Genomic DNA, 20902 nt, shown 5'->3' on the forward strand with positions numbered 1-20902 from the left:
GTGTCTCTCTCTCTGTGTCTCTCTCTTTGTCTCTCTGTGTCGTCTCTCTCTTTGTCTCTCTGTGTCTCTCTGTGTCTCTCTCTGTCTCTCTCTCTGTGTCTCTCTCTTTGTCTCTCTGTCTCTCTCTTTGTCTCTCTGTGTCTCTCTCTTTGTCTCTCTGTGTCTCTTTCTGTCTCTCTGTGTCTCTCTCTCTGTGTCTCTTTCTGTCTCTCTGTGTCTCTCTCTCTGTGTCTCTCTCTTTGTCTCTCTGTGTCTCTTTCTGTCTCTCTGTGTCTCTCTCTCTCTTTCTGCAGTAGTCGTACTAAGAACAAGTTGTGGTATGGGGTGATGGGAACCAAGGAGCTGGTGCATAAGACGTATAAGAACCTGGAGCAACGGGTACTGTTGGAGGTAAGGTCACAGACACGGGTAGTGTTGGAGGTAAGGTCACAGACACGGGTAGTGTTGGAGGTAAGGTCACAGACACGGGTAGTGTTGGAGGTAAGGTCACAGACACGGGTAGTGTTGGAGGTAAGGTCACAGACACGGGTAGTGTTGGAGGTAAGGTCGCAGACACGGGTAGTGTTGGAGGTAAGGTCACAGACACGGGTAGTGTTGGAGGTAAGGTCGCAGACACGGGTAGTGTTGGAGGTAAGGTCGCAGACACGGGTAGTGTTGGAGGTAAGGTCGCAGACACGGGTAGTGTTGGAGGTAAGGTCGCAGACCCGGGTAGTGTTGGAGGTAAGGTCACAGACCCGGGTAGTGTTGGAGGTAAGGTCACAGACACGGGTACTGTTGGAGGTGATAGACAGTAACATGTTGTTTAGTGGATCAGAATCATCCTACCGTTGATTCTGACTATACTCTCTCTCCTTTCTCCCTCTCTTTCACACTCTCTCCTCTCTCTCTCTCTCTTCTTTCTCTCTCCTTTCTCTCTCTCTTTCTCTCTCTCTCTCTTTCTCTCCTTTCTCTCTCTCCTTTCTCTCTCTCTTTCTCCCTCTCTCTCCTTTCTCCCTCTTTTTCTCTCTCTCGCTCTCCTCTTTCTCTCTCTCTCTCTCCTCTTTCTCTCTCTCTCTCTCTCTCTCCAGTGTGATGGTGTCTCTATATGTCTGCCCAGTCTTCAGGGACTAGCTGTTCTCAACATCTCCAGCTATGCAGGAGGAATCAACTTCTGGGGTGGCACCAAAGAGGACAGCGTTAGTATTTCTCTGTTTACATTTAGACACAGTCTAAATTCATTATTGAATTGAATTGAATTGTTGACAATGATTTTGAATGTGCATTTGATCCCAGATTTCCTCACACTGGAAAACATGAATCAAAACTATTGTTTCCAAAGTGGTCCTCGATGGCATTCTGTGTCAGAATAGAATGTTAATCCTGGATGTGTTTTGTCTTTGCATTAGTGAACCATTTATACTGAAGGTTACATGTAGTATCATTGTTATTGTGTGTGAAGAACTTTGGCGCCCCGTCATTTGACGATAAGAAGCTGGAGGTGGTGGCTGTGTTTGGCAGCATGCAGATGGCTGTGTCCAGAGTCATCAACATCCAACACCACCGCATCGCACAGGTAACACACACACACACACACACCACCGCATCACATACACACACACACCACCGCATCGCACAGGTAACCCACACACACACACACCACACACACACACACACACACACACACACACACCACCGCATCGCACAGGTAACACACACACACACCATCGTGTCACACAGGTACACACACACACATTTATTTTCCTCTCTCCCCCCTCCATCTCTCTCTCTGTCCCTCCCCCTCTCTCTCCTTCTCCTTCTCACTTTCTCCAGTGTCGTCAGGTAAAGATCACTATCCTAGGAGACGAGGGGGTACCAGTACAGGTGGATGGAGAAGCATGGATTCAGCCCCCAGGGATAGTCAAGATCACACACAAGAACAGAGCTCAGATGCTAACCAGAGACAGGGTAGGTGTCTGTTCCGGGACATTTCTGACGCACCTAATTCCATTTAGCAAATATTAGTTTGGTTTGTCCAATGAGGTGAGTGTCGGGCTGGAACAGAAGCCTACACGCACCAGGATTGAGGAACACTGCATTAGGGCAACAGATTTATCTGAGAAACCTCTACGCATCCATCATGTCCAGTCTGTTCATTCTATTTCTACGTTCTATTTCTAAGTTCCAGAACTTTGAGACTCTGACGTCTTTCTATGGCTCTAATTCTATCTGTTCTGTGTTTACATTGCAGAACTTTGAGAGGACTCTGACGTCATGGGAGGACAAGAGGAAGATTGACAGCTACCATTCCTCCAGGCCCCGCCTCAACTCTCAGCAGTCTATGGAATACCTCACAGAGGAGGAGTGTGCTCAAGTACAGCAGCTGGGCCTGGTGGCAGACATGCTCATCACTAGGTGTGTGTGTGTGTGTGTGTGTGTGTGTGTGTGTGTGTGTGTGTGTGTGTGTACACAGCAGCTAGCCATGGTGGCAGACATGCTCATCACTAGGTGTGTGTGTGTGTACACAGCAGCTAGCCATGTTGGCAGACATGCTCATCACTAGGTGTGTGTGTGTGTACACAGCAGCTAGCCATGGTGGCAGACATGCTCATCACTAGGTGTGTGTGTGTGTACACAGCAGCTAGCCATGGTGGTAGACACGCTCATCACTAGGTGTGTGTGTGTGTACACAGCAGCTAGCCATGGTGGCAGACATGCTCATCACTAGGTGTGTGTGTGTGTACACAGCAGCTAGCCATGTTGGCAGACATGCTCATCACTAGGTGTGTGTGTGTGTACACAGCAGCTAGCCATGTTGGCAGACATGCTCATCACTAGGTGTGTGTGTGTGTACACAGCAGCTAGCCATGTTGGCAGACATGCTCATCACTAGGTGTGTGTGTGTGTACACAGCAGCTAGCCATGTTGGCAGACATGCTCATCACTAGGTGTGTGTGTGTGTGTACACAGCAGCTAGCCATGTTGGCAGACATGCTCATCACTAGGTGTGTGTGTGTGTACACAGCAGCTAGCCATGTTGGCAGACATGCTCATCACTAGGTGTGTGTGTGTGTACACAGCAGCTAGCCATGTTGGCAGACATGCTCATCACTAGGTGTGGTGTGTGTGTGTGCACAGCAGCTAGCCATGTTGGCAGACATGCTCATCACTAGGTGTGTGTGTGTGTGTGCACAGCAGCTAGCCATGTTGGCAGACATGCTCATCACTAGGTGTGTGTGTGTGTGCACAGCAGCTAGCCATGTTGGCAGACATGCTCATCACTAGGTGTGTGTGTGTGTGCACAGCAGCTAGCCATGTTGGCAGACATGCTCATCACTAGGTGTGTGTGTGTGTACACAGCAGCTAGCCATGTTGGCAGACATGCTCATCACTAGGTGTGTGTGTGTGTACACAGCAGCTAGCCATGTTGGCAGACATGCTCATCACTAGGTGTGTGTGTGTGTGTGTGCACAGCAGCTAGCCATGTTGGCAGACATGCTCATCACTAGGTGTGTGTGTGTGTACACAGCAGCTAGCCATGGTGGCAGACATGCTCATCACTAGGTGTGTGTGTGTGTACACAGCAGCTAGCCATGTTGGCAGACATGCTCATCACTAGGTGTGTGTGTGTGTACACAGCAGCTAGCCATGTTGGCAGACATGCTCATCACTAGGTGTGTGTGTGTGTACACAGCAGCTAGCCATGTTGGCAGACATGCTCATCACTAGGTGTGTGTGTGTGTGCACAGCAGCTAGCCATGTTGGCAGACATGCTCATCACTAGGTGTGTGTGTGCACAGCAGCTAGCCATGTTGGCAGACATGCTCATCACTAGGTGTGTGTGTGTGTACACAGCAGCTAGCCATGTTGGCAGACATGCTCATCACTAGGTGTGTGTGTGTGTACACAGCAGCTAGCCATGTTGGCAGACATGCTCATCACTAGGTGTGTGTGTGTGTACACAGCAGCTAGCCATGTTGGCAGACATGCTCATCACTAGGTGTGTGTGTGTGTGTGTGTGTGCACAGCAGCTAGCCATGTTGGCAGACATGCTCATCACTAGGTGTGTGTGTGTGTGTGTGCACAGCAGCTAGCCATGTTGGCAGACATGCTCATCACTAGGTGTGTGTGTGTGTACACAGCAGCTAGCCATGTTGGCAGACATGCTCATCACTAGGTGTGTGTGTGTGTACACAGCAGCTAGCCATGTTGGCAGACATGCTCATCACTAGGTGTGTGTGTGTGTGTGCACAGCAGCTAGCCATGTTGGCAGACATGCTCATCACTAGGTGTGTGTGTGTGTGTGTACACAGCAGCTAGCCATGTTGGCAGACATGCTCATCACTAGGTGTGTGTGTGTGTGTGTGCACAGCAGCTAGCCATGTTGGCAGACATGCTCATCACTAGGTGTGTGTGTGTGTGTACACAGCAGCTAGGCATGTTGGCAGACATGCTCATCACTAGGTGTGTGTGTGTGTACACAGCAGCTAGCCATGTTGGCAGACATGCTCATCACTAGGTGTGTGTGTGCACAGCAGCTAGCCATGTTGGCAGACATGCTCATCACTAGGTGTGTGTGTGCACAGCAGCTAGCCATGGTGGCAGACATGCTCATCACTAGGTGTGTGTGTGTGTACACAGCAGCTAGCCATGTTGGCAGACATGCTCATCACTAGGTGTGTGTGTGCACAGCAGCTAGCCATGGTGGCAGACATGCTCATCACTAGGTGTGTGTGTGCACAGCAGCTAGCCATGGTGGCAGACATGCTCATCACTAGGTGTGTGTGTGTGTACACAGCAGCTAGCCATGTTGGCAGACATGCTCATCACTAGGTGTGTGTGTGCACAGCAGCTAGCCATGTTGGCAGACATGCTCATCACTAGGTGTGTGTGTGCACAGCAGCTAGCCATGGTGGCAGACATGCTCATCACTAGGTGTGTGTGTGTGCACAGCAGCTAGCCATGGTGGCAGACATGCTCATCACTAGGTGTGTGTGTGTGTGTACACAGCAGCTAGCCATGTTGGCAGACATGCTCATCACTAGGTGTGTGTGTACACAGCAGCTAGCCATGTTGGCAGACATGCTCATCACTAGGTGTGTGTGTGTGTACACAGCAGCTAGCCATGTTGGCAGACATGCTCATCACTAGGTGTGTGTGTGTGTTCAATGACATTTTAGATTTTTGTATTTTGATTGGTCAGTTTAGATTTTGTATGTCTCCTTTCCGGTGTCAGGTGACGTGACAGATAATGGACAGGATGAGAGCGAATTCTCCATTAAACAGCAATAGGCTGTTTTGTGATTTGATGTTTTTTTTCCTTTCAAGTGACAACTACCAGAATTCAGTGGCTGCAGCGCTACAATCGATGAAATCATAGCTACATACCAATGCATTGAAAAAATACAAAAGTCCTATTTTTCTCACTGTTGTCCAGCTTTTAGCATGAGGCAGCTCAGTTCTCAGTGTGGGTGTATGGAGGTACTGTAGCATGGACACAGGGTGGGTGTATAGAGGTAGCATGGACACAGGGTGGGTGTATGGAGGTACTGTAGCATGGACACGGGGTGGGTGTATAGAGGTGGCATGGACACAGGGTAGGTGTATAGAGGTACTGTAGCATGGACACAGGGTGGGTGTATGGATGTAGCATGGACACAGGGTGGGTGTATAGATGTAGCATGGACACAGGGTGGGTGTATAGAGGTAGCATGGACACAGGGTGGGTGTATAGATGTAGCATGGACACAGGGTGGGTGTATAGAGGTGGCATGGACACAGGGTGGGTGTATAGAGGTACTGTAGCATGGACACAGGGTGGGTGTATAGAGGTACTGTAGCATGGACACAGGGTGGGTGTATAGATGTAGCATGGACACAGGGTGGGTGTATAGAGGTACTGTAGCATGGACACAGGGTGGGTGTATAGAGGTACTGTAGCATGGACACAGGGTGGGTGTATAGAAGTAGCATGGACACAGGGTGGGTGTATAGAGGTGGCATGGACACAGGGTGGGTGTATAGAGGTACTGTAGCATGGACACAGGGTGGGTGTATAGAGGTGGCATGGACATAGGGTGGGTGTATGGAGGTAGCATGGATACAGGGTGGGTGTATAGAGGTGTATAGAGGTAGCATGGACACAGGGTGGGTGTATAGAGGTAGCATGGACACAGGGTGGGTGTATAGAGGTACTGTAGCATGGACACGGTGGCTGTATAGAGGTAGCATGGACACAGGGTGGGTGTATAGAGGTGGCATGGACACAGGGTGGGTGTATAGAGGTACTGTAGCATGGTCACAGGGTGGGTGTATAGAGGTGGCATGGACATAGGGTGGGTGTATGGAGGTAGCATGGATACAGGGTGGGTGTATAGAGGTGTATAGAGGTAGCATGGACACAGGGTGGGTGTATAGAGGTAGCATGAACACAGGGTGGGTGTATAGAGGTACTGTAGCATGGACACAGGGTGGGTGTATAGAGGTAGCATGGACACAGGGTGGGTGTATGGAGGTACTGTAGCATGGACACAGGGTGGGTGTATAGAGGTAGCATGGACACAGGGTGGGTGTATAGAGGTAGCATGGACACAGGGTGGGTGTATAGAGGTAGCATGGACACAGGCTGGGTGTATAGAGGTAGCATGGACACAGGGTGGGTGTATGGAGGTACTGTAGCATGGACACAGGGTGGGTGTATAGAGGTGGCATGGACACAGGGTGGGTGTATAGAGGTGGCATGGACACAGGGTGGGTGTATAGAGGTACTGTAGCATGGACACGGTGGGTGTATAGAGGTAGCATGGACACAGGGTGGGTGTATAGAGGTGGCATGGACACAGGGTGGGTGTATAGAGGTACTGTAGCATGGACACAGGGTGGGTGTATAGAGGTGGCATGGACATAGGGTGGGTGTATGGAGGTAGCATGGATACAGGGTGGGTGTATAGAGGTGTATAGAGGTAGCATGGACACAGGGTGGGTGTATAGAGGTAGCATGAACACAGGGTGGGTGTATAGAGGTACTGTAGCATGGACACAGGGTGGGTGTATAGAGGTAGCATGGAGGTACTGTAGCATGGACACAGGGTGGGTGTATAGAGGTAGCATGGACACAGGGTGGGTGTATAGAGGTAGCATGGACACAGGGTGGGTGTATAGAGGTAGCATGGACACAGGCTGGGTGTATAGAGGTAGCATGGACACAGGGTGGGTGTATGGAGGTACTGTAGCATGGACACAGGGTGGGTGTATAGAGGTGGCATGGACACAGGGTGGGTGTATAGAGGTAGCATGGATACAGGGTGGGTGTATAGAGGTGTATAGAGGTAGCATGGACACAGGGTGGGTGTATAGAGGTAGCATGGACACAGGGTGGGTGTATAGAGGTAGCATGGACACAGGGTGGGTGTATAGAGGTAGCATGGACACAGGGTGGGTGTATAGAGGTAGCATGGACACAGGGTGGGTGTATAGAGGTACTGTAGCATGGACACAGGGTGGGTGTATGGAGGTACTGTAGCATGGACACAGGGAGGGTGTATAGAGGTGTATAGAGGTAGCATGGACACAGGGTGGGTGTATATAGAGGTAGCATGGACACAGGGTGGGTGTATGGAGTACTGTAGCATGGACACAGCGTGGGTGTATAGAGGGTACTGTAGCATGGACACAGGGTGGGTGTATAGAGGTACTGTAGCATGGACACAGGGTGGGTGTATAGAGGTACTGTAGCATGGACACAGGGTGGGTGTATAGATGTAGCATGGACACAGGGTGGGTGTATAGAGGTAGCATGGACACAGGGTGGGTGTATAGAGGTAGCATGGACACAGGGTGGGTGTATGGAGGTACTGTAGCATGGACACAGGGTGGGTGTATAGAGGTAGCATGGACACAGGGTGGACACAGGGTGGGTGTATAGAGGTAGCATGGACACAGGGTGGGTGTATAGAGGTAGCATGGACACAGGGTGGGTGTATGGAGGTACTGTAGCATGGACACAGGGTGGGTGTATAGAGGTACTGTAGCATGGACACAGGGTGGGTGTATGGATGTAGCATGGACACAGGGTGGGTGTATAGATGTAGCATGGACACAGGGTGGGTGTATAGAGGTAGCATGGACACAGGGTGGGTGTATAGAGGTACTGTAGCATGGACACAGGGTGGGTGTATAGATGTAGCATGGACACAGGGTGGGTGTATAGAGGTACTGTAGCATGGACACAGGGTGGGTGTATAGAGGTACTGTAGCATGGACACAGGGTGGGTGTATAGAGGTACTGTAGCATGGACACAGGGTGGGTGTATAGAGGTACTGTAGCATGGACACAGGGTGGGTGTATAGAGGTGGCATGGACACAGGGTGGGTGTATAGAGGTAGCATGGACACAGGGTGGGTGTATAGAGGTAGCATGGACACAGGGTGGGTGTATAGAGGTACTGTAGCATGGACACGGTGGGTGTATAGAGGTAGCATGGACACAGGGTGGGTGTATAGAGGTGGCATGGACATAGGGTGGGTGTATGGAGGTGTATAGAGGTAGCATGGATACAGGGTGGGTGTATAGAGGTGTATAGAGGTAGCATGGACACAGGGTGGGTGTATAGAGGTAGCATGGACACAGGGTGGGTGTATAGAGGTACTGTAGCATGGACACAGGGTGGGTGTATAGAGGTAGCATGGACACAGGGGGGATGTATGGAGGTACTGTAGCATGGACACAGGGTGGGTGTATAGAGGTAGCATGGACACAGGGTGGGTGTATAGAGGTGGCATGGACACAGGGTGGGTGTATAGAGGTAGCATGGACACAGGGTGGGTGTATGGAGGTACTGTAGCATGGACACAGGGTGGGTGTATAGAGGTACTGTAGCATGGACACAGGGTGGGTGTATAGAGGTAGCATGGACACAGGGTGGGTGTTATAGAGGTAGCATGGACACAGGGTGGGTGTATGGAGGTACTGTAGCATGGACACAGGGTGGGTGTATAGAGGTAGCATGGACACAGGGTGGGTGTATAGAGGTAGCATGGACACAGGGTGGGTGTATAGAGGTAGCATGGACACAGGGTGGGTGTATAGAGGTAGCATGGACACAGGCTGGGTGTATAGAGGTAGCATGGACACAGGGTGGGTGTATGGAGGTACTGTAGCATGGACACAGGGTGGGTGTATAGAGGTGGCATGGACATAGGGTGGGTGTATGGAGGGTAGCATGGATACAGGGTGGGTGTATAGAGGTAGCATGGACACAGGGTGGGTGTATAGAGGGTAGCATGGACACAGGGTGGGTGTATAGAGGTACTGTAGCATGGACACAGGGTGGGTGTATAGAGGTAGCATGGACACAGGGGGGATGTATGGAGGTACTGTAGCATGGACACAGGGTGGGTGTATAGAGGTAGCATGGACACAGGGTGGGTGTATAGAGGTGGCATGGACACAGGGTGGGTGTATAGAGGTAGCATGGACACAGGGAGGGTGTATAGAGGTGTATAGAGGATAGCATGTACACAGGGTGGGTGTATAGAGGTAGCATGGACACAGGGTGGGTGTATGGAGGTACTGTAGCATGGACACAGGGTGGGTTGTATAGAGGTACTGTAGCATGGACACAGGGTGGGTGTATAGAGGTAGCATGGACACAGGGTGGGTGTATAGAGGTAGCATGGACACAGGGTGGGGTATGGAGGTACTGTAGCATGGACACAGGGTGGGTGTATAGAGGTAGCATGGACACAGGCTGGGTGTATAGAGGTAGCATGGACACAAGGTGGGTGTATGGAGGTACTGTAGCATGGACACAGGGTGGGTGTATAGAGGTGGCATGGACACAGGGTGGGTGTATAGAGGTAGCATGATACAGGGTTGGGGTGTATAGAGGTGTATAGAGGTAGCATGGACACAGGGTGGTGTATAGAGTAGCATGGACACAGGGTGGGTGTATAGAGGTAGCATGGACACAGGGTGGGTGTATAGAGGTAGCATGGACACAGGGTGGGTGTATAGAGTACTGTAGCATGGACACAGGGTGGGTGTATAGAGGTAGCGTGGACACAGGGTGGGTGTATGGAGGTACTGTAGCATGGACACAGGGAGGGTGTATAGAGGGTATAGAGGTAGCATGGAACAGGGTGGGTGTATAGAGGTTATAGAGGTAGCATGGACACAGGTGGGTGTATAGAGGTAGCATGGACACAGGGTGGGTGTACAGAGTGGCATGGACACAGGGTGGGTGTATAGAGGTAGCATGGACACAGGGTGGGTGTATAGAGGTGGCTGGACACAGGGTGGGTGTATAGAGGTAGCATGGACACAGGGTGGGTGTATGGAGGTAGCATGGACACAGGGTGGGTGTATGGAGGTAGCATGGACACAGGGTGGGTGTATGGAGGTACTGTAGCATGGACACAGGGAGGGTGTATAGAGGTGTATAGAGGTAGCATGGACACAGGGTGGGTGTATGGAGGTAGCATGGACACAGGGTGGGTGTATAGAGGTAGCATGGACACAGGGTGGGTGTATAGAGGTAGCATGGACACAGGGTGGGTGTATGGAGGTACTGTAGCATGGACACAGGGTGGGTGTATAGAGGTAGCATGGACACAGGGTGGGTGTATAGAGGTGGCATGGACACAGGGTGGGTGTATAGAGGTAGCATGGAGACAGGGTGGGTGTATAGAGGTAGCATGGACACAGGGTGGGTGTATGGAGGTACTGTAGCATGGACACAGGGAGGGTGTATAGAGGTGTATAGAGGTAGCATGGACACAGGGTGGGTGTATGGAGGTAGCATGGACACAGGGTGGGTGTATAGAGGTAGCATGGACACAGGGTGGGTGTATAGAGGTAGCATGGACACAGGGTGGGTGTATGGAGGTACTGTAGCATGGACACAGGGGTGGGTGTATGGAGGTACTGTAGCATGGACACAGGGTGGGTGTATAGAGGTGGCATGGACACAGGGTGGGTGTATAGAGGTAGCATGGAGACAGGGTGGGTGTATAGAGGTAGCATGGACACAGGGTGGGTGTATGGAGGGTACTGTAGCATGGACACAGGGAGGGTGTATAGAGGTGTATAGAGGTAGCATGGACACAGGGTGGGTGTATAGAGGTAGCATGGACACAGGGTGGGTGTATAGAGGTACTGTAGCATGGACACAGGGTGGGTGTAAGAGGTAGCATGGACACAGGGTGGGTTGTATAGATGGTGGCATGGACACAGGGTGGGTGTATAGAGGTAGCATGGACACAGGGTGGGTGTATAGAGGTAGCATGGACACAGGGTTGGTGTATAGAGGTGGCATGGACACAGGGTGGGTGTATAGAGTAGCATGGACACAGGGGTGGGGTGTATGGACGTACTGTAGCATGGACACAGGGTGGGTGTATAGAGGTAGCATGGACACAGGGTGGGTGTATAGAGGTGGCATGACATCAGGGTGGGTGGTATAGAGGTAGCATGGACACAGGGTGGGTGTATAGAGGTAGCATGGACACAGGGTGGGTGTATAGAGGTGGCATGGACACAGGGTGGGTGTATAGAGGTAGCATGGACACAGGGTGGGTGTATGGACGTACTGTAGCATGGACACAGGGTGGGTGTATAGAGGTAGCATGGACACAGGGTGGGTGTATAGAGGTACTGTAGCATGGACACAGGGTGGGTGTAGAGGGACTGTAGCATGGACACAGGGTGGGTGTATAGAGGTAGCATGGACACAGGGTGGGTGTTATGGCGGTACTGTAGCATGGACACAGGGTGGGTGTATAGAGGTAGCATGGACACAGGGTGGGTGTATAGAGGTAGCATGGACCACAGGGTGGGTGTATGGAGGTACTGTAGCATGGACACAGGTGGGTGTATAGAGGTACTGTAGCATGGACACAGGTGGGTGTATAGAGGTAGCATGGACACAGGGTGGGTGTATAGAGGTAGCATGGACACAGGGTGGGTGTATAGAGGTGGCATGGACACAGGGTGGGTGTATAGAGGTAGCATGGACACAGGGTGGGTGTATAGAGGTGTATAGAGGTAGCATGGACACAGGGTGGGTGTATAGAGGTAGCATGGACACAGGGTGGGTGTATAGAGGTAGCATGGACACAGGGTGGGTGTATAGAGGTGGCATGGACACAGGTGGGTGTATAGAGGTAGCATGGACACAGGGTGGGTGTATAGAGGTGTATAGAAGGTAGCATGGACACAGGGTGGTGGATAGAGGTAGCAGGACACAGGGTGTGTGTATAGAGGTAAGCATGGACACAGGGTGTGGGTGTATAGAGGTAGCATGGACACAGGGTGGGTGTATGGAGGTAGCATGGACACAGGGTGGGTGTATAGAGGTAGCATGGACACAGGGTGGGTGTATAGAGGTTAGCATGGACACAGGTGGGTGTTATAGAGGTTAGCATGGACACAGGGTGGGTGTATGGAGGTACTGTAGCATGGACACCGGGTGGGTGGTATAGAGGGAGCATGGACACCGGGTGGGTGTATAGAGGTAGCATGGACACAGGGTGGGTGTATAGAGGTAGCATGGACACAGGGTGGGTGTATGGAGGTAGCATGGACACAGGGTGGGTGTATAGAGGTAGCATGGACACAGGGTGGGTGTATAGAGGTGGCATGGACACAGGGTGTGTGTATAGAGGTAGCATGGATACAGGGTGGGTGTATAGAGGTGTATAGAGGTAGCATGGACACAGGGTGGGTGTATAGAGGTAGCATGGACACAGGGTGGGTGTATAGAGGTAGCATGGACACAGGGTGGGTGTATAGAGGTAGCATGGACACAGGGTGGGTGTATAGAGGTACTGTAGCATGGACACCAGGGTGGGTGTATAGAGGTAGCATGGACACAGGGTGGGTGTATGGAGGGTACTGTAGCATGGACACAGGGTGGGTGTATAGAGGTGGCATGGACATAGGGTGGGTGTATGGAGGTAGCATGGATACAGGGTGGGTGTATAGAGGGTATAGAGGTAGCATGGACACAGGGTGGTGTGTATAGAGGTACTGTAGCATGGACACGGTGGGTGTATAGAGGTTAGCATGGACACAGGGTGGGTGTATAGACGGTGGCATGGACACAGGGTGGGGTTATAGAGGTACTGTAGCATGGACACAGGGGGTGTATAGAGGTGGCATGGGACATAGGGTGGGTGTATGGAGGTTGCATGGATACAGGGTGGGTGTATAGAGGTGTATAGAGGTTAGCATGGACACAGGGTGGGTGTATAGAGGTAGCATGAACACAGGGTGGGTGTATAGAGGTAGCATGAACACAGGGTGGGTGTATAGAGGTACTGTAGCATGGACACAGGGTGGGTGTATAGAGGTAGCATGGACACAGGGTGGGTGTATGGAGGTACTTGTAGCATGGACACAGGGTGGGTGTATTAGAGGTACGCATGGACACAGGGTGGGTGTATAGAGGTATCATGGACAACAGGGTGGGTGTATAGAGGTAGCATGGACACAGGCCTGGGTGTATAGAGGTAGCATGGACACAGGGTGGGTGTATGGAGGTACTGTAGCATGGACACAGGGTGGGTGTATAGAGGTGGCATGGACACAGGGTGGGTGTATAGAGGTAGCATGGATACAGGTTGGGTGTATAGAGGTGTATAGAGGTAGCATGGACACAGGGTGGGTGTGTTATAGAGGTAGCATGGGACACAGGGTGGGTGTATAGAGGTAGCATGGACACAGGGTGGGTGTATAGAGGTTAGCATGGACACAGGAGTTGGTGTATAGAGGTAGCATGGACACGGTGGTGTATAGAGGTAGCATGGACACAGGGTGGGTGTATAGAGGTAGCATGGAAACAGGGTGGGTGTATAGAGGTAGCATGGACACAGGGTGGGTGTATAGAGGTAGCATGGACACAGGGTGGGTGTATAGAGGTACTGTAGCATGGACACAGGGTGGGTGTATGGAGGTACTGTAGCATGGACACAGGGAGGGTGTATAGAGGTGTATAGAGGTAGCATGGACACAGGGTGGGTGTATAGAGGTACTGTAGCATGGACACAGCGTGGGTGTATAGAGGTACTGTAGCATGGACACAGGGTGGGTGTATAGAGGTACTGTAGCATGGACACAGGGTGGGTGTATAGAGGTACTGTAGCATGGACACAGGGTGGGTGTATAGATGTAGCATGGACACAGGGTGGGTGTCTAGAGGTAGCATGGACACAGGGTGGGTGTATAGAGGTAGCATGGACACAGGGTGGGTGTATGGAGGTACTGTAGCATGGACACAGGGAGGGTGTATAGAGGTGTATAGAGGTAGCATGGACACAGGGTGGGTGTATAGAGGTAGCATGGACACAGGGTGGACACAGGGTGGGTGTATAGAGGTAGCATGGACACAGGGTGGGTGTATAGAGGTAGCATGGACACAGGGTGGGTGTATGGAGGTACTGTAGCATGGACACAGGGAGGGTGTATAGAGGTGTATAGAGGTAGCATGGACACAGGGTGGGTGTATAGAGGTAGCATGGACACAGGGTGGACACAGGGTGGGTGTATAGAGGTAGCATGGACACAGGGTGGGTGTATAGAGGTAGCATGGACACAGGGTGGGTGTATGGAGGGTACTGTAGCATGGACACAGGTGTGGGTATAGAGGTACTGTAGCATGGACACAGGGTGGGTGTATAGAGGTGGCATGGACACAGGGTGGGTCCACAGGGTGGGTGTATAGAGGTACTGTAGCATGGACACAGGGTGGGTGTATAGAGGTAGCATGGACACAGGGTGGGTGTATAGAGGTGGCATGGACACAGGGTGGGTGTATAGAGGTAGCATGGACACAGGGTGGGTGTATAGAGGTAGCATGGACACAGGGTGGGTGTATAGAGGTGGCATGGACACAGGGTGGGTGTATAGAGGTAGCATGGACACAGGGTGGGTGTATGGACGTACTGTAGCATGGACACAGGGTGGGTGTATAGAGGTAGCATGGACACAGGGTGGGTGTATAGAGGTACTGTAGCATGGACACAGGGTGGGTGTATAGAGGTACTGTAGCATGGACACAGGGTGGGTGTATAGAGGTACTGTAGCATGGACACAGGGTGGTGTGTATAGAGGTACCTGTAGCATGGACACAGGGTGGGTGTATAGAGGTGGGGTTTATGGCGGTACTGTAGCATGGACACAGGGTGGGTGTATAGAGGTAGCATGGACACAGGGTGGGTGTATAGAGGTAGCATGGACACAAGGGTGGGTGTATGGAGGGTACTGTAGCATGGGACACAGGGTGGGTGTATAGAGGTACTGTAGCATGGACACAGGGTGGGGTGTATAGAGGTAGCATGGACACAGGGTGGGTTGTATAGAGGTGGCATGGACACAGGGTGGGTGTATAGAGGTAGCATGGACACAGGGTGGGTGTATAGAGGTGTATAGAGGTAGCCTGGACACAGGGTGGGTGTTATAGAGGTAGCATGGACACAGGGTGGGTGTATAGAGGTAGCATGGACACAGGGTGGGGTGTATGGAGGTAGCATGGACACAGGGTGGGTGTATAGAGGTAGCATGGACACAGGGTGGGTGTATGGAGGACTGTAGCATGGACACAGGGTGGGGTGTATAGGGGTAGCATGGACACAGGGTGGGTTGTATAGAGGTAGCATGGACACAGGGTGGGTGTATAGAGGTAGCATGGACACAGGGTGGTGTATGGAGGTAGCATGGACACAGGGTGGGTGTATAGAGGTAGCATGGACACAGGGTGGGTGTATAGAGGTAGCATGGACACAGGGTGGGTGTATAGAGGTAGCATGGACACAGGCTGGGTGTATAGAGGTAGCATGGACACAGGGTGGGTGTATGGGAGGTACTGTAGCATGGACACAGGGTGGGTGTATAGAGGTGGCATGGACACAGGGTGGGTGTATAGAGGTAGCATGGATACAGGGTGGGTGTATAGAGGTTGTATAGAGGTAGCATGGACAACAGGGTGGGTGTATAGACGTAGCATGGACACAGGGTGGGTGTATAGAGGTAGCATGGACACAGGGTGGGTGTGTATAGAGGTTAGCATGGACACAGGGTGGGTGTTATAGAGGTAGCATGGACACAGGGTGGGTGTATAGAGGTAGCATGGACACAGGGTGGGTGTATAGAGGTAGCCATGGACACAGGGTGGGTGTATAGAGGTAGAATGGACACAGGGTGGGTGTATAGAGGTAATGTAGCATGGACACAGGGTGGGTGTATGGATGGGGTACTGTAGCATGGACACAGGGAGGGTTGTATGAGGTGTATAGACGGTAGCATGGACACAGGGTGGGTGTTATAGAGGTAGCATGGACACAGGGTGGGTGTATGGAGGTACGGTAGCATGGACACAGCGTGGGTGTATAGAGGTTACTGTAGCATGGACACAGGGTGGGTGTATAGAGGTACTGTAGCATGGACACAGGGTGGGTGTCTAGAGGTACTGTAGCATGGACACAGGGCTAGGGTGTATAGATGTAGCATGGACACAGGGTGGGGTGTATAGAGGTAGCATGGACACAGGGTGGGTGTATAGAGGTAGCAGGACACAGGGTGTGGTGTATGGAGGTAATGTAGCATGGACACAGGGAGGGTGTATAGAGGTGTATAGAGGTAGCATGGACACAGGGTGGGTGTATAGAGGTAGCATGGACACAGGGTGGACACAGGGTGGGTGTATAGAGGTAGCATGGACACAGGGTGGGTGTATAGAGGTAGCATGGACACAGGGTGGGTGTATGGAGGTACTGTAGCATGGACACAGGGTGGGTGTATAGAGGTACTGTAGCATGGACACAGGGTGGGTGTATAGAGGTGGCATGGACACAGGGTGGGTCCACAGGGTAGGTGTATAGAGGTACTGTAGCATGGACACAGGGTGGGTGTATAGAGGTAGCATGGACACAGGGTGGGTGTATAGAAGGGGCATGGACACAGGGTGGGTGTATAGAGGTTAGCATGGACACAGGGTGGGTGTATAGAAGGTAGCATGGACACAGGGTGGGTGTATAGAGGTGGCATGGACACAGGGTGGGTGTATAGAGGTAGCATGGACACAGGGTGGGTGTATGGACGTACTGTAGCATGGACACAGGGTGGGTGTATAGAGGTAGCATGGACACAGGGTGGGTGTATAGAAGGTTACTGTAGCATGGACACCAGGGGTGGGTGTATAGAGGTACTGTAGCATGGACACAGGGTGGGTGTATATAGAGTTACTGTAGCCATGGACACAGGGTGGGTTTGTATAGTAGAGGTACTGTAGCATGACACAGGGTGGGTTTATGCGGGGTACTGGTAGCATGAGGACCACAGGTTTGGTTGTTATAGGCGGGTTACTGTCGAATGAACACAGGGTGGGTGTAGGTATCATGGACACAGGGTGGGTGTAAGAGTAGATGGACAACAGGGATGGGGTGTATGAGTAACTGTAGCCATGGACACAGGGGGTGTATAGAGGTACTGTAGCATGGACACAGGGTGGGTGTATAGAGGTAGCATGGACACAGGGTGGGTGTATAGAGGTGGCAATGGACACAGGGTGGGTGTATAGAGGTAGCATGGACACAGGGTGGGTGTATAGAGGTGTATAGAGGTAGCATGGACACAGGGTGGGTGTATAGAGGTAGCATGGACACAGGGTGGGTGTATAGAGGTAGCAATGGACACAGGGTGGGGTGTATGGAGGTAGCATGGACACAGGGTGGGTGTATAGAGGTAGCATGGACACAGGGTGGGTGTATAGAGGTAGCATGGACACAGGGTGGGTGTATGGAGGTACTGTAGCATGGACACCAGGGTGGGTGTATAGGGGTAGCATGGACACAGGTGGGTGTATAGAGGTAGCATGGACACAGGGTGGGTGTATAGAGTTAGCATGGACACAGGGTGGGTGTATGGAGGTAGCATGGACACAGGGTGGGTGTATAGAGGTAGCATGGACACAGGGTGGGGTGTATAGAGGTAGCATGGACACAGGGTGGGGTGTATGGAGGTACTGTAGCATGGACACAGGGTGGGTGTATAGAGGTAGCATGGACACAGGGTGGGTGTATAGAGGTAGCATGGACACAGGGTGGGTGTATGGAGGTGGCATGGACACAGGGTGGGTGTATAGAGGTACTGTAGCATGGACACCAGGGTGGGTGTATAGAGGGTACTGTAGCATGGACACAGGGTGGGTGTATAGAGGTACTGTAGCATGGACACAGGGTGGGTGTATAGAGGTACTGTAGCATGGACACAGGGTGGGGTGTATAGAGGTAGCATGGACACAGGGTGGGTGTATAGAGGTAGCATGGACACAGGGTGGGTGTATAGAGGTAGCATGGACACAGGGTGGGTGTATAGAGGAGCATGGACACAGGGTGGGTGTATAGAGGTAGCATGGACACAAGGGTGGGTGGTATGGAGGTAGCATGGACACAGGGTGGGTGTATAGAGGTAGCATGGACACAGGGTGGGTGTATAGAGGGTAGCATGGACACAGGGTGGGTGTATAGAGGTAGCAATGGACACAGGGTGGGTGTATATTTGCTTAGGGGTTATCACTGACCTGTACTTGACCTTTTTGAACTGACAGATGATTTGCTTAGGGGTTATCATTGACCTGTACTTGACCTTTTTGACCCAAGTTTAGGCCTATTTAGACAGGAAATACATATTTCTAAAATGTAATTACCTTTGAAAAAGTTTCCATTCAAAAGTCTAATTCAATGGTTTCATTTCTATCACAGCACTTAATACAGTGTTGTATTGTCCAATAGGATTACATTATTAATACAGTGTTGTATTGTCTATAGGATACCATGAATACAGTGTTGTATTGTCCTATAGGATACCATGAATACAGTGGTGTATTGTCCAATAGGATTACATGAATACAGTGTTGTATTGTCCAATAGGATTCCATGAATACAGTGGTGTATTGTTGTATTGTCCAATTAGGATAACATTATTACAGTGTTGTATTGCCCAATAGGATAACATGAATACAGTGTTGTATCGTCCAATAGGATACCATTAATAAAGTGTTGTATTGTCCAATAGGATACCATTAATACAGTGTTGTATTGTCCAATAGGATACCATTAATACAGTGTTGTATTGTCCAATAGGATACCATTAATACAGTGTTGTATTGTCCAATAGGATACCATTAATACAGTGTTGTATTGTCCAATAGGATAAGAGATGCGGCTAAGACACACAAGCTGGTGGAACAGGAGTTAGCTCATGCTGTCAACGCCAGTGCCCTGGTCCTCAGTGAAGCCTTCCCCTCCAAGCCGTCCAGCCCTGAGGTAAGACAACTACACTACCCAGCAGCCACTCTACATGTCTATAGCTACCCTTCCCATGAGCCCTTTCCTGATCAACATCATTTATTTCAACGGTATTCAAATCAAAAGATGATGAATAAGAGTTTGCGTTGTGTGTTCAGGGCCTTTTCCAATTTCTTTACATCTCTGAACATCAAAATACAATGAGGCTGGTGGGAGGAGCTATAGGAGGATGGGCTGGTGGGAGGAGCTATAGGAGGATGGGCTGGTGGGAGGAGCTATAGGAGGATGGGCTGGTGGGAGGAGCTACAGGAGGATGGGCTGGTTGGAGGAGCTATAGGAGGATGGGCTGGTTGGAGGAGCTATAGGAGGATGGGCTGGTGGGAGGAGCTATAGGAGGATGGGCTGGTGGGAGGAGCTATAGGAGGATGGGCTGGTGGGAGGAGCTATAGGAGGATGGGCTGGTGGGAGGAGCTATAGGAGGATGGGCTCGTTGTAATGGCTGGAATGGAATGAATGAAACAGTCACAAGTGTGGTTTCCAGATGTTTGATACCGTTCCATATATTACATTCCAGCCATTACAATGAGCCTGTCCTCCTAGATCTCCTCCCACCAGCCTCCTGTGGTAAAAGGGGTAACTCTCCATTTTGAAGTGTTGTCCTCACCAGTTGTCTGTGCTCTTCAGTGTCTGAGTCGCAGTACAGCAGTGGAGATCGTGAACAGCAGTAGAGTCCTTCAGCTGGAGACCACGATGCTGCTGGAGGGGAAACTACTGGTATACTATAACCCCCTACTGGTATACTATAACCCCCTACTGGTATACTATAACCCCCTACTGGTATACTGGTATACTGTAACCCCCTACTGGTATACTATAACCACCTACTAGTATACTATAACCCCCTACTAGTATACTATAACCCCCTACTGGTATACTATAACCACCTACTGGTATACTATAAACCCCTACTGGTATACTGGTGTACTATAACACCTACTGGTATACTATAACCCCCTACTGGTATACTATAACCCCCTACTGGTATACTATAACCCCCTACTGGTATACTCTAACCCCCTACTGGTATACTATAACCCCCTACTGGTATACTATACCCCCTACTGGTATACTATAACCCCCTACTGGTATACTGGTATACTGTAAACCCCCTACTGGTATAACTATAACCACCTACTAGTATACTATAACCCCCCTACTAGTATACTATAACCCCCTACTGGTATACTATAACCACCTACTGGTATACTATAACCCCCTACTGGTATACTGGTGTACTATAACCCCCTACTGGTATACTATAACCACCTACTGGTATACTATAACCCCCTACTGGTATACTATAACCCCTACTGGTATACTGGTGTACTATAACCACCTACTGGTATACTATAACCCCCTACTGGTATACTATAACCCCCCTACTGGTATACTATAACCCCCTACTGGTATACTCTAACCCCCCTACTGGTATACCTCTAACCCCCTACTGGTATACTATAACCCCCTACTGGTATACTGTAACCCCCTACTGTATACTATAACCCCCTACTGGTATACTCTAACCCCCTACTGGTATACTGGTATACTGTAACACCCTACTGGT

General features: G+C 51.0%; 1 protein-coding gene across 1 annotated transcript in view; it reads left to right on the top strand.

Annotated features, from left to right (window-relative positions):
- si:dkey-172j4.3 (diacylglycerol kinase delta) overlaps positions 1-20902 on the top strand; it is a 66305-nt gene that overhangs the window by 32777 nt on the left and 12626 nt on the right. The window contains exons 17-23 of the mRNA XM_031793073.1: positions 294-390; positions 1068-1175; positions 1439-1552; positions 1810-1944; positions 2228-2391; positions 19182-19296; positions 19963-20052. Coding sequence (XP_031648933.1) covers positions 294-390; positions 1068-1175; positions 1439-1552; positions 1810-1944; positions 2228-2391; positions 19182-19296; positions 19963-20052 — 823 coding nt within the window. The remainder of the gene's footprint in view (positions 1-293; positions 391-1067; positions 1176-1438; positions 1553-1809; positions 1945-2227; positions 2392-19181; positions 19297-19962; positions 20053-20902) is intronic.

The sequence above is a fragment of the Oncorhynchus kisutch genome, linkage group LG16, assembly GCF_002021735.2.
Source record: "Oncorhynchus kisutch isolate 150728-3 linkage group LG16, Okis_V2, whole genome shotgun sequence".
Classification (NCBI taxonomy): domain Eukaryota; kingdom Metazoa; phylum Chordata; class Actinopteri; order Salmoniformes; family Salmonidae; genus Oncorhynchus; species Oncorhynchus kisutch.